The sequence below is a fragment of the Vombatus ursinus genome, unplaced genomic scaffold, assembly GCF_900497805.2.
Source record: "Vombatus ursinus unplaced genomic scaffold, bare-nosed wombat genome assembly UNPS02014863.1, whole genome shotgun sequence".
NCBI classification, from domain to species: domain Eukaryota; kingdom Metazoa; phylum Chordata; class Mammalia; order Diprotodontia; family Vombatidae; genus Vombatus; species Vombatus ursinus.
The window spans coordinates 27,431,193-27,454,855 of NW_020954641.1; the positions used below are offsets into that span (position 1 = coordinate 27,431,193).

Below are 23,663 nucleotides of genomic sequence, written 5' to 3' on the forward strand. Positions count from 1 at the left end.
AATGCAGATACATTCACCTTCAGACAGAGATGGGAGAACTGAGTCAAGCAAGGGCAGACTTACTCTCAGACTCTAAGACTGGTCTGCAGTTCTCAGTCTCAAAACTGCCACCTGCAGGACAACTAGAAAGTTAACACTCCCTTTGAAGTATACCTGAGAAAGCTTTTCCAATAATCTCCTCTCTGTAGAGTTGAAAGGTGATCTTCCCTTCTAATTTGCAGACACATACAAATATGCCCAGAGGCTTGTATGATGGGCACGGTCTCATGAATATTAATATAAAACAAGCAGCTTCCCTCGGGATGGATACACAGTACTGCAAAAGCCAATGACAAAACCACAAAAACATTTGTCTTTGTTTTTTTTATTTATGTTTTTGAAAAAAAGGAGGAAAATATACACAGTGGGGTTTGAATTCATCACAGTGAATGAATGATGGTCCTATTCCGAAGCTCCTGAACATACTCCTTGGCATGGGCATAGCTCGTCTTTGGCTGCTCAGGAGGAGGAGGGGGTCCTTCCACCAATTTCACAAAGTAATGGCAATAAACCTTCTCCATAATGCCATGGAAACCTCGGCCATGGTAGCGAATGCGTTTCAAGCACTGACCTCGTCCAGAGGTGGATTCAGCTAAACAGGAAAAAGAGAAAAAGAGTCAACTTTAGAAGATGCTACCCAGCAGCAGCATGGCATTCTGTGTCTTTATCTCAGCTTGACTAGAAAAGGAATACTTAACAGAAAGTCAGAGCTGAGACAAAGCATCTGTGTGCCTGTGGCAAGATTTGAAAATCTGCCCCATGATGGGGGCAATTCTCCTCCAGATTATATGAACCTTCACTCATAATCTAACTGACTTAACCTAGCACAAACCAAATACCAACATGCCATGAAGATTTTATTTTTTTTTAGTATTGAAGACGTATGCACTTGTAACAAGAAATCATTCAAATATTCTGCTGAGTCACCCTTTCTTGTCCCTTGCTGTACTCCACACAACCTTCTCTAAAGCATGATCTGTGCAATCAATCTCCATTGCTTTTGCCTGTGTTTGTATCCTCAGCACTTAGCAAAGTGCCTGGCACATAGTAAGCATTTAACAAATGATTGTTGACTCAGCAACAACCAGATCTAAAAGAACTGAAGGCTGATTGGTCATTCATTGCAGGGTATGTTCATGAATGCTACTATGAATGAACACTCACTTGTATTAACATATATTTGCACAATACCCTAAATTAGAAAAGAGGATGTTAGAGCTGAAGGAGATATCTTAAGAGATATTCAGTTGAAACAACTCATTTAATATTAATAGATGGGAAAACTGAGGGCCATAATGATTTGACAAGGAGACTAACTGAGATTATTATAACCCAGGTCTCCTGACTCATGCCTAGTATGGTACTCTTTCTGATTCAATAAACATTTTTTAGGTACCTACTATGTCCCACTATACCACAATGCTGCCTACACACCATGCTGCATACTGTTCAGAATTGTCAAATGCATGAATCTTTCAAATAGTGTATAATTTAATTCCATTAGTTCAATTTACTGAAGAAATCCAGTCACCCAAAATACTGTCCTCCTCTTAATTCCTTTTCCAAGCTAATATACTCTATCATTTCTTTTTCAAAAGTAAAATTTTCTCAACTCAGTTTGCCCTTTTCCTTTAAAATCATAAAGTCTACTCTTTAATTAAGGAATTTTAACCAATTCAATTCATATCAATATTTATCACTCTCATGTTCTTATTGCAATACAATTAAACTTTATGCGTATTTAGCATATGGTAGAAGGGAGAGGAGATTCTCTCAAAGTATTCTTTAGACATCTCCCTAACCACAACTACCTTGTGAGAAAGTTTTTGGCAGCAGAATCTCTACTTGGCAAAACAGAGAGCTAAGGAAGGGTCTGAGTATAATAATGAAGGAGTTCTGCCCTGCAGATCTGTTCAATCTCCTCCTAACATCAAATTTCTTACTGGCTCTTTGAAAATTCATTTAAAGGTTTTGGAAAGAAAACTACATTACACAGATCTTTACAAAACACAGCATCATGGGAATACTGGGCTCAAGTGCAACCTGGGAATCCAATGTCAGAATTTGCACAATACTTACAAAAATGGTGGCTTTTTTCCCACCCAGAAGTCATATTCTAACTAACTTCTGAACTCACCTGAAACAAATGATGGATAAGTACACTACTGCTAAGAAAGCATTATTTAAATCCTTGTCCGGCTTCAAACTAAATGGCTGAACTACTTGTCAAAACAAGATGGGAGGATTTTAGTTTTGTTTTGTTTTGGGGGGGAGGGCTGTTACTGGGGAATATGTTCACCATTTCCCTTTCACTTCCTCAGAATACCAAATTCAGGAGAGTGTGTGTGTGTGTGTGTGTGTGTGTGTGTGCGCACGCGCACAAGTAGTGAAAGCTCAGAAGCAGTAATCTAATGACTTACATTTTACCCCAAAGTCATGAAACATCATCTATAACTATGTGACACTTTAACAATCATTTCCTTATAACAAAATAGGCCTAATTCTTTCAAAAGGAAGTTATTTCAAAGTACTAAACGTGTTATTTGGCACATAAGAAAAATAAGATTATACACTAGAGATCTAAAAGAGTCATGAACTTTTATAATATCTTCATAACTGTTCTATCCACCTCCAGTGTCTCACCCATCAATCCTGAATATTAGGGCCAGATTAATCTTCCTAATACAGTGACCCTGCTCAAAAACCTTCAATACTCTTCTGGGTCTCAAGGATTAAAGTCAAATTACCAAGTTTGATATTCAAAGCCCTCTATGATCTAGTCCCCAATCTTTTCCAACACCAAATACAACATGAATTCTATACTCCAAGCAAACTAGTTGCTTTTCATTGTTTCTAGCAATGAAAAAAAAAGCTCACTTCCACCTTCGCTTATGTTGTCCCCCTAGCCAGTCCTTCCTGACAGTCCATCCAAATCTTACTTGTCCTACAAAGTCTAGTTCCTGCACTCAAGCCTACTCCAACCTCTCCAACCCACATGGGTGAACTCCTACAATCCTGCTCTGCATTACTCAATCTGGCACACAATCATATGTTATGTTGTTTTGTGATGTCTTATCTCTCCAAGTAGATTATAAATTCCTTGAAGGTAGGTAACACATCATATTTCTTTTGTCACATACATGTCATATATCTTTTCTCAACTATATGTCATATTTCACCACAGCCTAGCTCTGTGTTAGGCATTCACTAGATACCTTACAGACAATGTATAAATAAGAGTTAAGATCCCTCAAAAAAGTGAGGACCTTTAGATCCTTTAGATCATTAATGTGGATCTTAAAAATCACAATAACCAGAATTTCAAATACAAACTTTTCTTAACATTTTTACCATAGTAGCTCACTTTCTTCATCACTTTCTGCCACAAAGATTAGCTCACAAAGTTAATCACCACAAAACTCATCATTTCTGATGCCATAAATCATTAAGACGTGACATTTGATTCGTCCTTGTACACTTGTTATGAGCTATTCCCAAAGCCCTTGGTCATCATTATAAGTTTAGAAGAGAAATGAACTTTCTAAGTCTGTGGTCATGCAACACCAAATAGCAGTTTCAGACTGATGACAGCCATCTGAAGAAATTAGGTTATAATGAGAACATATGCTACCAAAAACCACCGCACTAGAAAAATCTCTTTACCCTTGCTTGTAACAAGAGCCTGAAATAGTTGCTGCTGGGACAAAATGGCAGAAAAAAATATAAAAAATAATAAAAAAAAATAGCTGGTCTTCTACAACTATAGTCATAAAAAAATTCTTTTTCATAGTATCACAAATCCAGAATTGGAAGGGACTTTAGAAGCCATCATGTCCAATCACCTCATTCTGATGAAACTGAGGATCAGGAAGGCTAAGTAATTTGCTCATGGACATTATATATGAATATCTGAATAATATATCTGAATATATATTATATATGAAAAGCATAAGGGATAAAATAGTCCTACAAGGTAAGTGTCTTAGTAAATAATACCATCTGCCCTGGGTTAGTCTCAGTTCCATTCTTGGTGAAATCAGACAGCCAATCAATCATTCAGCAAATAAAAGGCCTCAAAAACTGAAGCATAATAATAATAGCTTAATTCAGATAGCACTTTAAGGTTTTCAAAGTACTTTACATTCATTATCTCATTTGATTCTCAAGACAATTCTGTAAAGCAGGTGGTGTAAGTATTGTTATTTCATTTGGTAGATGAAGAGGCAGAGTCTCCAATAGGCTTAATACTTTTCTTAAGGTCCCATGGCTAGTACCTAGTGGAACTGAGATCTCCTGACTCTAAATCCTGGGCTCTTTCCACTCCATACATGAATTCAATGCAATCTGCCTTGATAACCTAGAATGAAGTACTTCTCCCAAGCTGCTTGGGGGTTAAATATGGCCAAGAAAGCTACGGAATTGCCGACTGTTCCTTTCAGAGGTCCAGGTAAATACACTACTGCTTTATAAGCCTATTTGACCTTCTTCCCTCACCTGAGATATAAAAATTAGGTTGGGTCATTCTGTTTATAATAAGCTCACTATTTACAGGAATTTATGATCACCTTGATTTTCATTAGAATTCAATTACCACCAGGTAAGAAACACATCTTCCTATGGAACTGAATAAAATTATTTCAATCTGGTTTTGTATTCAGAGTCATAAAGCAAGAAAGGTCACTAAGGAGGTTTAAGAAAATTTTCTTGCTCCTCATCACCTCATCTCCTGCTGAGTTTCTGGGCATTCCCTAACATTATTTATTCATGCTGTTCCTATAGGAAACTGCTTATGATTAACTACCATGGCCCTGTAGTCATCTGAGTTGCCATTTTGATTTCCCTGTGCATGTGCCAGAATATAATTAGTAATACGGGAACTAGATTTAAAATAAGATGTTTCGATGGAAAGTCACAATTTAATTGAATTCCAGAAGTAGGTGTAGTTACCTCTATCAATTCCAGGTTAGCAGGAATCAGATTTCATTTCACCCAGAATAAACAGTTCCTTTAGGAAAGAGGTACTGAGACAAATAAATGGAATTTTAGATTATTTTTTCACTCTATTTCAGAAAAGTTCTAAAAAAGCTTCTAAATAATTTCCTCACAGGGTTCAGTCTATTTTCATGTAGAGAGGGGCATACTTTTAAATTTTTTCTGAAGCTCAACTACTTTTCAATAAAAAGTCTTCTTACAGTATAATATAGCCTTGGCAGATTGCGAATTTTTTGCTTAGGCATCAACATCTCTGTTTGATTACAAAACTGCTGAGGTCAGTAGTAATTGCTGCTGAAGTTAGGGGAAAACAACAGCTTCAACTACTTTACCTAAGAATAGTAGGGAGAGGCCCAGGGAAGCTTTGTAATAAATGTTGGACTCCTTAGAGGGAAAGAGCTTGCTGCAAAACATCCCTTACAATTATATAAGCACTTTATGGCTTTCAAAGCACTTTCACTTACATTATTTCATTTGATATCCATCAAGAATACAAAATCAAAGATGATGCCTAAATATCTGACCTCTCATCACAGCCTCCTGCCTTCAGTGTATCCCCTCATCAATCCACCCTACATGCTGCTACCAAAGTCCTGTTATTAAAATATAGCTCTTATCACATAACGCACCCTAGCTCAAAAATCTTCCACTGATCCCCTTGATCTATCAAATAAAGTCTGAAATATTATGCCTTGAATTTAAGACCCTTCACAACTTGAAGTCAATTCACCTTTCCAATTTTATCTCTCACTATTTCTCTTACCATACAGAGGATCATAGGATCATATTTTTAGAGCTGGAAAGGACCTTACAGGTCACTGAATGCAACCCCCTCACTTTACAGATGAAGAAATTGAGGGACACAGAGATTAACTGCTTGGCCAGTGTCACACAGCTAGCAAGTGTCTCAGGCAAGATACGAACTCAAATCTTCTTGACTTCATGTCCTGTGCTCTATCCACTATGCCATGCTGCTTCTCTATACCATAAATTCTAGGCAAACTAAACAACTTACATGCTAAACATACCCAGTGGGTTTCCCCCCTCTATGCTTTTGTACATGCTGTTTCCTCCACCTGGAATATCATTCCTTACCACTTCCTACCCTCTACCTATACCTGTACAATTCCTACTCATCCTTCAAGATACTGTTTGAATTCCACCTTCTTCATAAAAATGTCTCTGTTCCTAAGTTCCTCCTCTAAATTTAGAACTTTGTCTCTTATTCAAGAAACATTTATCAAATAACTAGTATATAAAAGGCTCTAGAGACACAATGAAAAATGACAGTCCCTACCTTTTGCCTCAGGAAAATTTGAGGAAGTAAATACCATTTTAAACTGCATAAGCAAAAGGATGAAAGACAAGATCAGGAGAAATAACTGGTGGTCTAGTTTGCCTAGAACATAGAGAACTAGATGAGGAAGAAGAACATATAAAGAACTAGACTGTAGAAAGTCTTTGAGGTCAGACTAATCAATCAACATTTATCATGTTGAGGCCTGTGCATTAGGGAGGATTATTTTGACAATTCTGTCAAGGATGGATTACAAAAACAGACTGAAGTCAAAGAGGACAGTTAGGAGGCTATTACAATAGTCTAGGCAGATGCAGTAATGACTGATATTAGAGTTACTGCAGTGAGAAAAGGAAAGAGGGGACACATAAGATATGAAGGTAGAATCAAGATAACAATTGATGTGGATGAAGGGTGAAAAAGAGGAAAGCTGGTTTTCAGCTCAGATAACCTGTGGGATAGTGGGTTCCATTAACAGAAATAGAGGAATCAAGCAAAAGGTCAGGTCTAAGAGAGAAGATGACTTCAGTTTTGGAAACATCTAGGTTTCTTACTACATTTTCACATTATAACCTGTATTATATTTATTTATGCACATGGTTTATCTCCTCTACTAGACATTAAGTAAATGCCATGAACAGATACTTTGCTGCTTTCTTTTATCTCTATGTCTTCCACAGATCAATATATATTTCTCAGCTGAAGTGTCATGATTTGAGAGAAATACAAATGTGTTGTCATTTGCTCGTTCCAAGTCATATTAATACTTAAAATCTAACAGATTTTACTCACATAGTTATGGGCATTATTAAAGTTGATGCTTCTAACTGAAAGGATTATAATTAAAAATTAAAAAGAACCTTTACTACTGAAACTTGGTCTGAAAACAAATTATTTTAAAATCACCCCTTATGTTTTAAGTATCCTTTAAATTATATTATGGTGGACAGTAGTTATATTAATGACCTGAGAATCAGTTTGGAGGCCTAAATCCTATATGGTTTCTATTTACCTTCTCTGTGACGGACAAGTACTTACTGTCTTGAGTTCTGCTTTTTTGTTAATGTTCTGCTTTCTCAGGAATCAGTTTTCCCCCAGCCTCTGCCTGGGGGCAGACAGAGAAGACATGTACTACTTGTCCTAAGTTCATGCTTCCCTGCTTTCTGCAAATGCCCTATGCAAGACCAGCTAGGGAGGACGGTATCATGAAATACTGATAAAACCCTAAGCTCTGGGTTACTGGCTCAGCAATGCTCCTCTATCCTGTAGAAATTAGACTCAAAAAAAAAAATCAGCAGGGTCTCCATTTTTCCACCTAGTCCTCAAAGAGTATAAAACATTTCCTCTGAGGGGGTAGGGGTGGCTTCTGAGTCACTTAATGTTTAGAATGTTGGTCCTTAATGCATAAATAGAGGCCTACAGTGTCTTTACCTATATCTAAGGTCTAGGATGATGCACTACAATTAACTAAACTCACTGATGATAGGACTGATCACTAACATTTGTTTTTTTTTCTTTAAACTTGCAATAATTGTTTTTTAAAATATTTCAATAAACTGTATTTCAATAGAATTGGTTTTCTTTGTAATACTATGCATTTCACTTTATGCACTGAAAAATATTATTCTGAAGAATCTGTAAGCCTCACCAGACTGCCTAAGAGGTCCATGACATAAAAAAGGTTAAAAATGCCTGTTTTGAAAAGAAGCAGAACAACTAAATTGGGCTTATCCTTCAAGTGCTACCACTACCAGGCATCTAGGTAGTACAGCAGATAAGAGTGCTGGACCTGGAGTCAGGAAGATCTGAGTTCAAATCCTGCCTCAGAGACTCAGGTTGTGTGATTCTGGGCAAGTCACCTAACCTCTCAGCCTCAGTTTTCTCATCTGTAAAATGGAGATAACAATAGCACCTACCTCCCAAGTTGTTGTGAAAATCAAACAAGACAATATGTAGAGTATTTTGCAAGCCTTAATGTACTGTATAGTTATTATTTTATCATTATGTACTCCAAGAGATCAGAAAGAGGAAAAGAACTCCTACGCACAAAAATATAGCACCAATTTTTGTTGTAGCAAAGAACTAGAAAAAAAAGTGGGGGCCCATCAACTAGGTTATAACTGAACAAATTATAGTATATAAATGTAAAGCAATACCATTGTGCTGTAATAACTGACAAGAGATGAATTCATAGAAACCTGGGAGGTCTTCTATATACTGACAAAGAATGAAATGAGCAAAACCAGGAGAAAATTTATACAACTGAAACAACTGGAAAAGACATAAGGACTATGATCAAGGTAATGACCAATCATAACTCCAGGAGACCTAAAATTATTCATGCTTGCCACCTCTTAACAGAGAAGTGATGGACTAGAGGTAAAGAAAGAAATATGTATTTTTGGACATGGCCAACATGCAGAATTTTTTTTTTGACCATGCTTATTTGTTAAAAAAAAAAAGGCTTTTATTAGAGTGAACGGAAGGGGAAAGTGAATGGGGAGTGATAGTGATAGCAAAAAGAAGAAGAAATGAAGAAAAAAGCATCAATCAATCACTTGATAAATACAAAGAGAGTAGAAGAAAGTTTGGAAGGACAAGTCACCTAATACAACATGAAGAATAGGGTTTGAAAATAGTATATTATATTTAATATGAATGTCTATGTATAGTCTATGTCAGATTGTACGCCGTCTTGAGGAAGGGAGAGGAGAGAGAAGGGGTAAAAAATTTAGAACTCAAAATCTTATGGAAGTGAATGTTAAAAACTAAGAATAAATAAAATTTTTTGAAAAAAAGAAAATAGTATATTAAATGGGGAAAATACCCTCCCCCAAAATCTCCAGTGTACATAGTGGAGATTAATGGTTTCATATGCAGTCCTCTTTTTCTGTTCTTCATATGGGAAAACATTCATGTTTCTTGATATTTGTCAAGTGCATAATAATAAAAAGGGAAAATTTAAAAACTATAAGCAGCTAATCTAACTGAAATACCAGACCAGTGCTAATTATTTATCATAATTATTGGCTATAGGTTTCATGGCCTACGTTACCTCAGTCGTTAAAAGAACACAGAAGAATTACGTACTCTAGTTATTAACATTTGTACCTGGCTAACATTGGCATCCGTCTAAGATTAACCATTAACTACAATTTTCAGAGACTACACTCAGTCTTAAGTTGCCAGACATGCAAGAATCTTCTTAGAAAAGGCACTTGGGATCACTAATGGAATCCATTTTTCAGTACTAAAAATATCAAATCCTTTACCTATGTATAAATTGGATCTGTACTCTACGTTGTGGTCTTTTACTGCCATGTCTTGTGCTTCCAAGAGAACCTATAACAAAGAAAAGAAAAGAGGTAATACCAGTGACCCATAGTTAAAACAGAATGTAGTTTCTTGCTTCTTATTATCTCCATAATAAGACCACTAATTAGGTACATCCACAAAACAGTCAGTTTTAGAAAGAGTATCTGAAATAATAACAGAAGGAGGGGTGGAAGGAATTTTCCTTCTTTAGACAAGATTTTCAAATATAAGGAATATTAGCTATACTGCTTAAGTTTTCATTGGAAAAGGCAATCTATAAAGCAAAAGCAGCAATTGTAAGCAGGACTCTAGGGTACTAAACATTATGTCTGTAAGTTAGGGACTTACCAGAAAGTTTAGCTCCACAGCTTAAGACAAAAAGCTAAATAATAGTTTTAAATTATTTGACATTCTCCGTTTAAACTCTGCATCCAAAGAAGCCATTAGCAGCAGTTCTCAAAAATTATATTTAAGAACTTTTTTCTTAAAAGTCAAAAACTAAATAAGAACTCCAGAGATATTTTGAACTGAGAACTTTCTGCAGAACAAAAATTACAAAGTAGGTCAAATGTAGTCATGTGTTACATGGCATGATCTTTTGCTCCTTTTAAACACACATCTACTTCATGATCCGATGCAGAGTAAAATAAGCAAAGTCAAGAAAACAATATACACAATGACAACAACAAAGCAAATAGAGAGAACCACCACAAAACAATCCAAAGTGAATGTTGCGAAATTACAAAGAACCAACATGGCCCCAAGAAGATCTGAGAAGATACTCCTACCTCACTCCTTTACAGAGATAGGAGGCCCATGAATGGGACACAAGTATATACTTGCACTTTTTTGATATATTGATCAGTTTTGCTGGTTTTTTTTTCTCATCCTTTTTCCATTTTATTTATTTAGAAAAATACTATGTGTTATATGGGATGGCTCTTTGGAAGGAGGGTGAGGGGGATAATGGGAGAAATTCTGGTAATGTGAAAACAAAAGATATCAATAAAAGAAATTTTTTTTAATGATACAGTATCTTGTTACTCCTTGGCAAAGATAGTAGGTATTCAATCTAGATGTATGCTCTATGAGGGTAGGAATTATCTTTTTTTTTAATCTTAATATCTCCCTCAAGACCTAGTACAATATGCTACACACAATAAACACTTAATAAAATTTTTATTGAATAAATGAGTATAGAAGACAAATGATTTTTAAGTGACTTTTTAAGAGAATGTACCTGGTTAACAACTGTCTCAAAGCAAAACTGATGCAAAATCAAAAGAATGAGAACTAATTCTAGGTGAAAACCAATTACAGAAGTAGAACTTAATGCTGCAACCTGATGTCTCCAGATGGCAAAGGGCAATACTCAGAAGAGTACTTTGCTTCTGTCAAGATATTAGAAGACATCCTGTTTTCCAGAGCTAAGGTCCAGCAAGCAAGCTGTGCCCTGAGCTTGGCAAAAGCACATAATTATTGTATTTTATTGTATTTCTTTAACCAGCACCAAGTGTTCTCTGAGCTCAGACAAGCACCAGACAAGCTAGGACAAGTTCTGGTCATGAAGTCCTACTATGAATCAAACTTGTCACATTGTTGCTATTACCCCTCATTGTCAGGACTACAGCTCACTGTACAACCACTGGTATAAAGTATTGAGATCTCTCCACACTGCCTCAGGTGCCCCCACTAGGGTTGGGTCCCCAGCACATGTGCCTTACTTGAAAGCCATTTCCCTCACTTTGAAATTAAACTTCTGTTTGATTTCTGACTCTCCTCTCTCTAATCTGCTCTGCTCAGCTCTGGCCATCCACAAGTTGGAGGCCAGGTCACTCTAGTTGACATTAATTGGTGTCAGAAGTGGGATTAGACAGAACCAGGCCAAGCTGACTCTCTAACACCAGTAGAAGTAAAACTAGGCACCACCCAAGATTTCTTCAGGGTCCAACCCCACCCTTGTCTGGTGAGTCCATCAGCCTTCTCCCTGCTCCAATCCCAAATTTCTGCCTTGGTTGAGCTCACCATTCTTTATGAGGAAAACTCTAGGGCCCCTCTGGTGACCCAGTTCGTCTCAGATCACTCTGGTAAGGATATCCTTTCTTAAACTGCACACCTCTTAATTGGCCTCTCTGCATGCCTCTGCTGTTTTTAAACTGCATGCCTGGGTAACAGTGTGCCTCTGCTGAACCAGTTAAAAACAGAATTGTAATTGAGTGCTTTGTTAGAATTGTTTGTATCTGTTTTGTCATTTTGTCTGTGTTTGTGTCTCTGTAAAATGTAAAATGTCTGTGTACATGTCCCAGTGTAGAACACTGGGAAAGATTAATGAACTTTCATACTTGAAGCAGTTGTCCCAGTAAGTAGGACTAATTCCCACTTTTGGTTTTCTGCAGGAAATTTAGTAAGAAAAAAGTCAGATAATCAAAGCTTGTAGAACTGCTAAAAACATGTTAGCAGATTAAGGAGTTTGAAGAATAATCATTTTAAGATTGTAGATGAGAACTCTTGAGACTTTGGGGTAATTCCAGGAACTCACTCCCTTTTGAAATATCTTAGTAAGTTTTGAGGTACCATTCTATAGAAATTGTTTTAAGGAAAAATAAGGATTAAATTTTTAGAAAGTTAAAAGTAGATGGCATTTTCCCTTGAAGGTTGATAGCTTCATGGTTCTAGGGCAATGAAGGAAGACAGCTAGTTTGGAAGTAATCCCAGAGTGAAAAAAGGAAAAAAAAAAGGTAAAAGGTTTTCACCTTATAGCCACCTTCTGTTAACCTGTCCTTGATCATCTCAGATCAGGTTCCCAAATAAAGGTGTTGGAAAAAATGCTGAAAAAATGTAGGGAAACACGAATTACGTTCCAGTTGCAGAAATTTATTACCTGTGTAATCTTAAGCAAGTTATCTTATCTCTGTTTGCTACAGTTTCCTGATCTGGAAAGAGAAAAATAATAATGGTACCCACCTCCCAGGGTTGTTGTGAGTTCAAAATAATATGATGACTGTAAAGTGCTTAACACAGGGACTGGCATATGCTAAGCACTATATTATTATTATTTCTTTAACTGAATATAATTGTTCCATACCTGTTAATTCTAAAATGGGTTTAAAATGCCAAAGGTAATAAGATTAATGATTTTTATATAGAATGATTTGGAAATGCAATCAACCGAACTGATATAATCTGAAGTTTTGTTTCGTGTTTTAAATACATGATACTGTTTATGTTATTATTATATTTCTAAATTCTCATATATCGTGAAATTTGAGAGAAGTTGTAACAAAAATGCTGTTACACAAAACAACTTTTTAATCTGGATGCTATTACACATGAATTGGGCTTTTGAAAGGATGTGATAAAAAAAGAGATATCTGAAAACTGTCAAATATTTAATGAGGTATATTTTGTTATAAAATTTAATTTGAGCATCTTGGCTATTATGAAAGTGTATAGTGTGGTTTAAAGACGCAGCTTCAACATATTAATGATGAGTCAACTCTAAGTTATTTGCTGTATGTCTGAAGCCCCATAATATGGTTAGTTTTAATTTACAAGTAAAGGATAATTGAAATGTTAACTGTTAGGGAAGCATCAGGAAAGATAATCAAGCCCCAAGTTGTGGTTAGTGAAATTTTGTTATTTAAAGTAAAAATTCCTGGGACAGTAATTTACTATTGTTTTAAGCTCTGATAACAAGGATAGTTGTCTGAATTGTCATGAAGCCAACAGTAGAAAATGGCAGGTGCTGCAGTCTGGGAACTGCAAAAGGTGGATATCGGTGCCTGGGAAAAGTTTTGGGGATGACTTTGGCAAGGCCTAAGGTAGGATCCTCCTGACTCTATTTCCCCATTATGCTATTTCTTTTCTGAAAAGGAATTTCCCCCCCTGCTTAATCATGAGCCTTGCTTTTACCACCTGTGACTACATGATTGGCTGTCAGATATCATTCCTGGAATCAAACAGAGTTAAGGGAGCTTTTCCTCCTATTATGATATATGACATTGTTATAACTATGTCCCTCTTTTTCCTTTTATAGCAAATTTCTATAACCAAGAAGTTTTGTAAGTACAATACTAAATCTATGAAATAACAGATTGATACTGGAATATCTCTGAATTACTCTAACAGGATGCAAGTATGAACATCTTACAATTTCAACCTGTATTTGTGGTCAAATTATAATATTTGGATGATATCCTCCCAGGGAGTAAATGATTAGATAAAGTAATAAGACAGAGATGTAATGCAAAAGTTTTCTAATTAAATAGAATAGTAAATTTTGAAAAAGCAACAAGATTAGACTGTTTTCTGTAAGAACTATATATAAATGCATGATTAAATTCCAAATTTACCTATCATGCAAATTCAGCCTTTTAAGTATGTTTTAGTAATAAGTTTTCAAAACTAGACTAAGGATTTTACACATATATTGTGCTAATAACAGTAAGGAAAGTGAAATTATTTTCCCATTTTTAAAGTGTCTGTCTCATAATTTTAAAAGGCAGAAGAGTTCATTTTATAGTTGGGCCCTCATGAATTTTTAAAAGATTCTTATATCAGGTATAGGATATAGACAAGGATAGACAGCAAATGGCATATAAACAGAAATTCTCTGAAGTTTCAAAATTGGAGAACCAAATTTAAGTATACTAAATTATACTAAGTCAGAATTATCTAGGAACCTCTAGATTTGGAACCTGAGAAGCAGAGCCCTCTTTTACAAGTGTCCTGAGAATAAAACCTATTGTCCAAGAAAAGATATCTAAGGACTAGATGACGACATGAGACACCTAGGACTCAAAATGTTCAGGTTAAATGGTTATTAAGAATGGGTCACTAGAATACAAGGACATTTGATTTTAGTTAATATTGGTGATAACTATTGTATCGCTTTGGTTTTTTGTTTCAAGATGTTTGTTTAAGTTTTCTTGGTTACCTTGATGACATGTTAATCTTCCTTCTCAAAACTAGTCCACTGTGACTCCTCTAAGTAATTTTATCTGTAACATGACATTAATGTGACTTGACAATGTAATTATGATTATGAATTTATGAAAAGCTTTATTGCATTGTGTGAACCTAGCCCTGTGTGGTTGAGAAACTGAATCATCTCCATGTGTTGTTTAGAGACTCTTAACTGAGGACCTATGTTATGCTGACCAGAAACTCAGATCCAAAGACTGATGCAAAGAGTTTTATCTGAAAACTGGCCCCATACTGATCAATCAATCATTGTTTCTAAGGGCCCCTACTACATCCCTCTGACTACTCCCACAGCTGCCAAACTTAAGGGTGTGGACTCCTGGATCATCTGAAGAAAGCCCCTGCTCCTGAGTGGACAGCAGACCCTCCAGGGATCTCAAGGTTTACCTAGCATGGACTCAGAAGCAGCCGTTCCAAGCCGTTCCAAGACTGAGGGCTGAGTATACGGTCCTAGTGTTTTTCTCCTCTTCCCTTTTGTCATGTGCCAAACCACCAAGGCTCTGATTTAAGTGTGTACTGGCATCTTCTTCCTCTACATTCTTGCACAGTCCTCCTGCCCCATCCCACCCTGCCTTTTATGCTTGCAAGCAAAACAGTGGCTAGCAATGATACCCGGGACACACTGCCCCAATAGGTCCCCTCAAGGAACTGACCCGTGGAGATAAAAATGCCAGTCCTGATCCAACTAGCGTTTCATGGCATCTTGGCTTATACCTGCCTCTCCTTAATTGACCAGAAGGGTAGGGGCTCTTTCAGACCTCCTCCCTTTGGTCAAAAGAGGGAAATGTCAAGATATTAGGAGACACCCCGTCTTCCAGAGCTAAGGCCCAGCAAGCAAGCTGCGCCCTGAGCTTGGCATAACAACAATCCTTTGCACTCACCCTCTGGATGATCTCACCCTCTGGCAAAATCACGTACTTATTGTGCTCTGACCAGCACCAAGTGTTCTCTGAGCTCAGACAAGCAATGGACAAGCTTGGACAAGCTCTGGTCATGAAGCCTTGCTATGAATCAAACTTGTCACATTGTTGCTGTTACCCCTGATTGTCAGGGGTACAGCTCACTGCACAACTATTGGTATAAGTGTTAAGATCTCCCCACACTGCCCAGTAGGGGTAGGCCCCAGCACATGTGTCTTTATTTGCAAACCATTTCCCTCACTTTGAAATTAAACTTCTGTTTGATTCCTGACTTTCCTGTCTCTAGCCTGCTCTGTTTGGCTCCAGTCATCCAAAGGTTAGAGGCAAGTTCACAGGAACTAGAATGCCAAGGATGACTCAACAGAATTAAAATAAGGCCTATAACTATAAGTTTCCATCAAAAATGCTAGTTTATCACTGAGGAATGTATAAAACCTGTACCTGTATAGAATGTCAATTGAATACAAGGATTCTAGCTCCCTCTAATGATTATTGGCATAAATAAAAGTCAACATGTAACATAAAGAAGGTATATACAGAAAAATGTACAATACACACAGCATAAAAGCCTTCTTAATTCCCACAGCTACCAAACTCAACACCAATTCAGTGTTCCTTAAAGCATCTATAGCAAGGAACTTAGGGACCTTAGGACTCAATAACATTGGAATTTAGAGTTACAAAAATGAAAAGGAAAAAACTCCACCAAATTTACCTCTTTGATTATTTTTGCCCCCTTCTTGTCACTAAATTCCATTTGGGCCAGGGCCTGGTCAATGGACATTCCTCTTATCTAGAATTATAAAGTGGCAAAGAAAACAAAAAGCACAATTATAAAAGGTAATCATCCCTTCCACCATCATTAATTTCCAAAATCTAATAACTATCACTAACCAGAAGTCTAGTCAATTAATCACTCAACAAATGTTTATTAAGTGTCTACTCTGTGCCTATGATCTCCAGAAAAGAACCAGTATGGCCCCAAAGAAGAGATAAAAGAAAACACTCCCACTTCATTCTTTCAGCAACAATGAACCCATGAAAGGAAGCTGAAAAGTAGATCAGGGTACTCCATTTTGGAGACAGGCCCAGGCTGGCCATGCTTTTCCTCTGTTTCTACCTCTCAGAACTTCTTTCTCCACCATGAGTCAAAAGCCTTCTCACCCGGGGAAGATCACTCTACCTCTGTGGCCCCTTCCTCTGACTGGCTAATTCCTCCCAGAACCCCCATTTTAAGGTAAGTGCCCAAGGTAGCTATGTTCACTCCTTTTCCACCTTCTCTCCTAACCCCAACTTTTCAGCTTCCTTTTGTATGTTGTCTTATTCCAATAGAATGTAAGCTCCTTGAGGGTAGGAATTGTTTTTCTTTTTGCTTTTAATTATACTCCCGGCATCCAACACAGTGTCTGGTATATAATAAGTACTTAATAAGTCATCTTAATTTAAAATTTTTCTTCTTATCTAGATTATTATAAGGACCTCCTCCCTGGGCTGCCTAACTCTAGTTTCTCCCCTCTCTAATCCTTCATTAAGCTGTCTAAATAATCCTTTTAACATAATACCATGAACATATCATTTTCTTTATTTAAAGACCTTCAAAGAGTCCTCATTTCCTACTGAATCAAAAATAAACTGATCTTTTAAAAGCCTCTATAATCTGGGAAGACAACATGAAAAATGAGCTAAAAGATGAGAGTGAGGAGGAGGGAGGTATGGCAAGGCTGAAAAATCCAGAGTCAGTCAGGAGCAGAGCCAGGAGAGAAGTAAGCATGGATGACCCCCAGTTCTTCTTTAAATGGTAATTCCAAGCAGTAATTCACCAACTAAAGGAAAATGGAGGCTTCTTGAGAACAGAATTTGTGTTTATATCTATCTTTGTATCATTAATTCTTACCATTGTGTCTTGCACATAGTATGTGTGTAATAAATGTCTGATGTATTGAACTACTGAATGAAAAGTGAAAGTCTTATTTAATGCTGACAACATCTAAAAGCAGCAATTAAATTCCCCAAAAATACAAGGAAAAAAAGTAAACAAAGGAACATAAGCATCCTTAGTTCAAAATCATTCTTCTAACTTATATAGTTTAAGTATAAACTTTGCTAGTAATGTTAAGATATGCCTATTTAGTAAATACTAAAACAAAATTTGAGGCAACTAGTCGGTACAGTGCATAAAGTCAGTGGATTGAGCCTGGAGTCAAGAAGATTCATCTTCCTGGGTTCAAATCTGGCCTCAGAAACTAGCTATGTGACTCTGGGCAAGTCACTTAACTCTGTTTGCCTCAGTTTCCTCATCTGTAAAATGAACTGGAAAAAGAAATAACAAACCACTCCACTTTTTTTGCAAAAAAAAAAAAAACACAAAAAAAACAAAAAAACTCAAATGGGGTCACAAAGAGTCAGACACAACTCAACAATAACAAAAACAAAATTCACAGACTCTATGGCAGATAGTGTACACAGCAGTCAAGGAATTGCAAAAAATGTTATGGATTAAGAAATAGGTCAGTTCCTCTTCTCACAGAGAAGGGAAATTGTCTATATGTCTTCCTTCAGACTCCCTTATACATAATCCTCATTTCCCAGACAACAAATCAGGAAGTATCAATTCTGTGAAGATTGACGTGCTGTGAAGCAAAGTCTCCTAAAACTGCTTTCAAGACTCTCTGCTACTTACTAGCTGTGTGACCTTGGGCAAGTCACTTAACCCCACTGCCTAGCAAAAACAAACAAACAAAAAAGACAGGCTTTTACTAGCTGTGTGACCCTGGGAAAGTCACTTAACCCCAACTGCCTTGAAAAAAAAAAAAAAAGAAAAAAGACAGACTCTTTGCTACCTAACCAGGACCCCCAAATAGTTTCTGCAGATCTTTAGTTTAAACATTTCGTCATTTTTGGTGTAGTATCTGTGACTTAGTTTATCTGAAGAAAAATTACATGTAATTCTAAATATTAAGGAAAGTCATGAACTTAATAAATAATTATTTTTTAGTTAGCTACATTGAACTTGTCTGAATAGAATTAAACCCTCATTCCTTTAGTTTTTCTGTTTCTGTTTTACAGAAATAAACATCATCAAAAACCAGCTATTTTCTTAGGTTAGATTTTGTTAAAAATCAATCTTGTCTATTCTAAGAAAGGCAACTTTTCAAAACATAGGTATTAAAATCCATTGCTTCTTTTCTTAAATACTTCACATTCTAGTCAGTCATTTTTATCTTACCAGTTTTGCTAAGTACCACATCTTGTCTTTGCTGTATTTTATTTGTCTGCGACAGTGGTATATTTCCTGTAAAAAGATTTTTTAAATTTTGGTAAATTTTTCCAAATAACAATAACATGTATAGTTATTACTGTTCTAATTACATAGTGAAGAAGACACCACAAGAAACAGTGTAAATGAAAAGAATATTAATTCTGTATTTTGTGTCTTAGACACAAATCTGTCAAAAACATTTTAATTTAATTTAATATTAATCTAATATCTAAGTCATTTCTACCTCAGAGAGAGATATCCGCCCCCATCATGCCCTCAGATATATCCCTCTCTCAAGATAAAGTGAGGGAATATTTTATAAGAACAAGGAAAGGATCATAATATGTTAGAATAAAAAGTTTTAGGATAACGTTTTAGAAGTCTCCTAACTGCAGTCCCTATCCCATCCCCTTTTGGACCTCTCCCTGTGATCAATTAAATCCTTTCTGAATAGAGAACATATCTTCTCTAAGGAAAATATCCCTCTTCAAGAAAAGGGGAAAGAAGAAATGTCCCTTAGATGAGTCAATAGCGCAACCACTTCAGGGGTGAGGAAGACAATGATCTTAACAATACAAATTTACTTATTAAATATTTACTTTATCCATTTTGTCTTATTTTCATTTTTTTGTCTGTTTATTTATGTATTTGTTGGTTGATTGGTTTAACTATCTTTATTCTGTGTTTGGTTACCACTCAATTCATTTCCTTAATTAAGATTTTTTATCCTATTACCCACCTTTTTTGGGGGGAAGGGGGCGGGATGGAGGGAGAGAGTCTAGAAAGGGATTTTAGACCAGACAGATATTATTCCTTAATATTTCAATTGAACTAAAAAGTAAGGTTTTTTTAATGTGCTTCCACAATAGTACAAACATTTCAACAATTCTTTATCTCTTTTTTCCTTGATCCTTTTTACATTTAAAAATGTCCAGTAACTATAACAAATTATGATGTAATAAATATTCAGTTGTATGAAAAAAGTCATATAAGGTTTAAAAATAAGAATATGCATAGTGAAAATGCTTCTCTTGCTGTCTTTGAAAGTGCTGCCCTAAAATAATGAATTAGCTTTTTTAAAAAAATTAAATTTACTCTTAACATAAGAAAAAAATACATAAGAGAGAAAAAGTGGCACGGCAAATAAAGGAAGGCCTCAGAGTTCAAGTTCCGTCTCTGATACACTGTGGTTGTGTGACCCTTGACAATTCACCTGACCTCTCAGTACTCCAGACACTAAATCAATATAGTGGAGAAAGTATTGATATGTACTGGGGGAGGATTTTCTTTAGCAGAAGTTCCCTATACTTATAAATTCACAAGTCTAAACAAATGTAAACATATACATATTAACATATATACACACACAAATGTGTGTGAAAACTAAATGTTAAAAACAACAACAACCTATTGTCCAGACTATGACATAAGATTGGATAGCAAGTCCATAGAGTACATGAGTATATATGCCATGGACAGATAAAGCAGATGGACAGTGACTTGAGTCCTAGGCTGAATAGGATGAAGAGAACAGGCTGTATTTCACTTGGGAAACTGTGGAGATCCTTCAACAAGACCAAGCTGCTGCTGCTGCTGCCGCCATCCTCCATCCACCAAAAACACTACAAACGCATTTCTGACAGTTTACTGGTGATACTGCATGATTTTGCATCTTAGAACACCACTACAGTTTGGAGCATAAGAAATATATAATGGGAAAAGTAGTTGGGCTGGTTATGTAGCAAGAGCAAAGGATACCAGATAGATAGTCTGAATGATGAAATGTTCCTCACAAGATATAAAAAGAGCCACAGGAAAGAATCGTGCACTTGAGAAAATTTCCAAGAGTACATTTAAAGAACATGGACAAGAATCACACAGGATAAGACGACACACATGGACAGGATGGGATCTACACTGATAGAAGGAATCCCCAGAGAAATCATACATAGATCTATTTGTATGTGTATACATACATACTGTGTATGTCTATGTATATAAATACACATAATCAAGAGGGGTAGTGAATAGAGGATGAGCAATGGAGTTTGGAAGACAAGTTAAATCTTGCCCCTGACAGATTCTAGCAATATGAGCATTAACTCAATGTTCATCAGGCAACTGAGACTACAGGTAATAATAATAATAATGGTAATAGCTAACATTATTGTAGCACTTAATGTGCCAGATACTGTGCCAAGTCCTTTACAATTATTATCTCATTTGATCCTCACAACACTGGGAAGTAGCTATATTATTACTCCCATTTTACAGATAAGGAAACAGACAAAGAGAGGTTAAATGACTTTCCCAGAGTCATACAGCTAGTAAGTGTCTGAGGCCAGATTTTAATTCAAGTCTTCCAAGCTCAATGCACTACAAGACCAATGCACTACTCACTGCACCACCTAGCTGCCTCAGGTTAGAGAAGAGTTGCCTGTCTGCATCAGTTGAGGGAGTTTATACATTGGATGTTCCCCACACAAATGAAATCACAAATCCAACCCCCCAGGGGAAAAATATGCATATATCATATATTAGTATACATAAGCATACACATGTGTAGATGTGTACGTACACACAAGTGTGTATATACATATGTGTGTATATGTATGTATCAGTGTCAGTCGATTAGCATTTATTAATTAAACATTTATATAGCACTTATTATGTGCCTGGGATACAAAAAGAGGCAAAAGACAGTCCCCGCCCTCAAGGAGCTCACAATATAATGGGGGAGACAACAAGCAAACAAATATATAAAAACAAGCTATATATAGGAAAAATAGGAAATAATTAAAAGAAGCACTAGAATTAAGAAAAGTTGGGAAAAACTTCCTATAAAACTATAAGATGGGATTTTAGTTAAGACAGATTGAGATGAGAAGGGAGAGCATTCCAGGCATGGGGGGCAGCCAGAGAAATGAAAAGATGAAAGATGGAGTGCCTTATTTGTGGTCAGCAAGGAGGACAGTGTCACTGGACTTTAGAGTACATGGAGGTGAGTAAGGTATAAGAAGACTGGAAAAGTTGGGAGGGGGGTAGGTCCTCAATTATGAAGGACTTTGAATGTAAAACACAGGATTTTGTATTTGATCCTGGAGGTAATAAAGAGCCATTGAAATTTATTGAGTACAAGGGGTAACATGGTCAGACCTATGCTTTAGAAAAATCACTGGGGGCGGAGCCAAGATGGCAGAGTAAAAGCAGTGATTTGCTTGAGCTCTCCCCTAAACCCCTCCAAATACCTGTAAAAATGGCTCTAAACAAATTATAGAGGAGCAGAACCCACAAAAAGACAGAGTGAAACAAATTCCCAGCCCAAGACAACCTGGGTGGCTGATTGGAAAGGTCTGTTGTGCCGCCTGGGAGAAGAGTGCAGGTTCAGTGAGGGCTGCACAGGCAAAGACCAGGCCTCAGTGAACCTGGAGCAGGCCTCAGGGGACTGAATCAAAGGCAGCTATGGCAGTTTCCAGCCTTCCCAACCCACAAACGCCAAATACAACTTAGAAGGTCAATAGGAAAGGTCTTTTGGACCACGGTGAGAGAAGAGCTCAGTCCAGCCCCAGTCCCAGCACAGCCCCAGGGCGGCAGCTGCTTCAGGAGCTCTTGGCCCATAGACTGAAGGGGAATCAAGCAGCTGATCAAAGGGAGATTTCAGGGATCTCTTTGCTGGTGCTGAGGCAGGATTCTCTTGCTTTGCCCAAGCCTGGATCTGAGTTGCAGTCCTGGGGCAAAAAGTAGTGCTGGCGAGGTGGAGCTTGTGGTGGCAGTAGAGAGAGAAGCCTCCCCACAATTTCAAGGCAGAAAAGAGTGCTTGTGTTCACTCACAGACCAGTACATAGGCCAGGAAAGGAGTGAACATCTCGCCTTTGATCATAACACCTTGGAAGAACTAAAAACTTACAGGTCCCTAGAAGTATCTCTGAAAACAGCTACACAAAACCCCCGAAGCTTGGGACAGTAAACCCTCCACACTGGAAGTATGTATACTGGAAGTATACCTTAACAAAGAGTTTAAAAGTCAAGTAACTGGCTGGGAACGTGAGCAAACAGCGCAAAAAAGTCTGAACACAGAATCTTACTTTAGTGACAAAGAAGATCAAAACATGCAACCAGAAAAAGACAACAAAGTCAAAGCTCCTACATCCAAAGCCTCCAGGAAAAATATGAATCAGTCCTAGGCCATGGAAGAGCTCAAAAAGGAGTCTGAGAAACAAGTAAGTGAAGTAGAGGAAAAATTGGGAAGAGAAATGAGAATGAGGCAAGAAAATCATGAAAAACAAGTCCACAGCTTGCTAAAAGCGACCCAAAAAAATACTGAAGAAAATAACACCTTAAAAAAATAAACTAACCCAAATGGCAAAAGAGATCCAAAAAGCCATTGAGGAGAAGAATGCCTTAAAAAGCAGAATTGGCCAAATGGAAAAGGAAGTCCAAAAGCTTACTGAAGAAAATAATTCCTTAAAAATTAGAATGGAACCCAGCAAAACTGAGTATAATCCTTGAGGTGCAAAAATGGATCTTCAGTGAAATAGAGGACTTTCAAGCATTCTTGCTGAAAAGACCAGAGCTGAATAGAAAATCTGACTTTCAAATACAAGACTCAAGAGAAACATGAAGAGGTAAACAGGAAAGAGAAATCATAAGGGACTTATTATGGTTGAACTGTTTATATTCCTGCATGGAAAGATGATATTTGTAACTCATGAGACCTTTGTCAGTATTAGGGTATTTGGAGGGAAAAAATTATATGTATGTATATATAGATAGATAAATAGAGGACACAGGGTGAACTGAAGATGAAGGGGTGATATCTGAAGAATAAAATTAAGGGGTGACAGAGGATTATACTGGG

The 23,663-nt window shown here is 36.8% G+C and overlaps 1 protein-coding gene across 1 annotated transcript in view; it reads right to left on the minus strand.

Annotated features, from left to right (window-relative positions):
• Positions 1–348: 348 nt before the first annotated feature.
• MRPL22 (mitochondrial ribosomal protein L22) overlaps positions 349–23,663 on the minus strand; it is a 49,406-nt gene continuing 26,091 nt past the window's right edge. The window contains exons 4-7 of the mRNA XM_027841840.1: positions 18,773–18,838; positions 16,262–16,339; positions 9,601–9,670; positions 349–631 (exon numbers count right to left, since the gene is read on the minus strand). Coding sequence (XP_027697641.1) covers positions 420–631; positions 9,601–9,670; positions 16,262–16,339; positions 18,773–18,838 — 426 coding nt within the window. The 3' untranslated portion in view covers positions 349–419. The remainder of the gene's footprint in view (positions 632–9,600; positions 9,671–16,261; positions 16,340–18,772; positions 18,839–23,663) is intronic.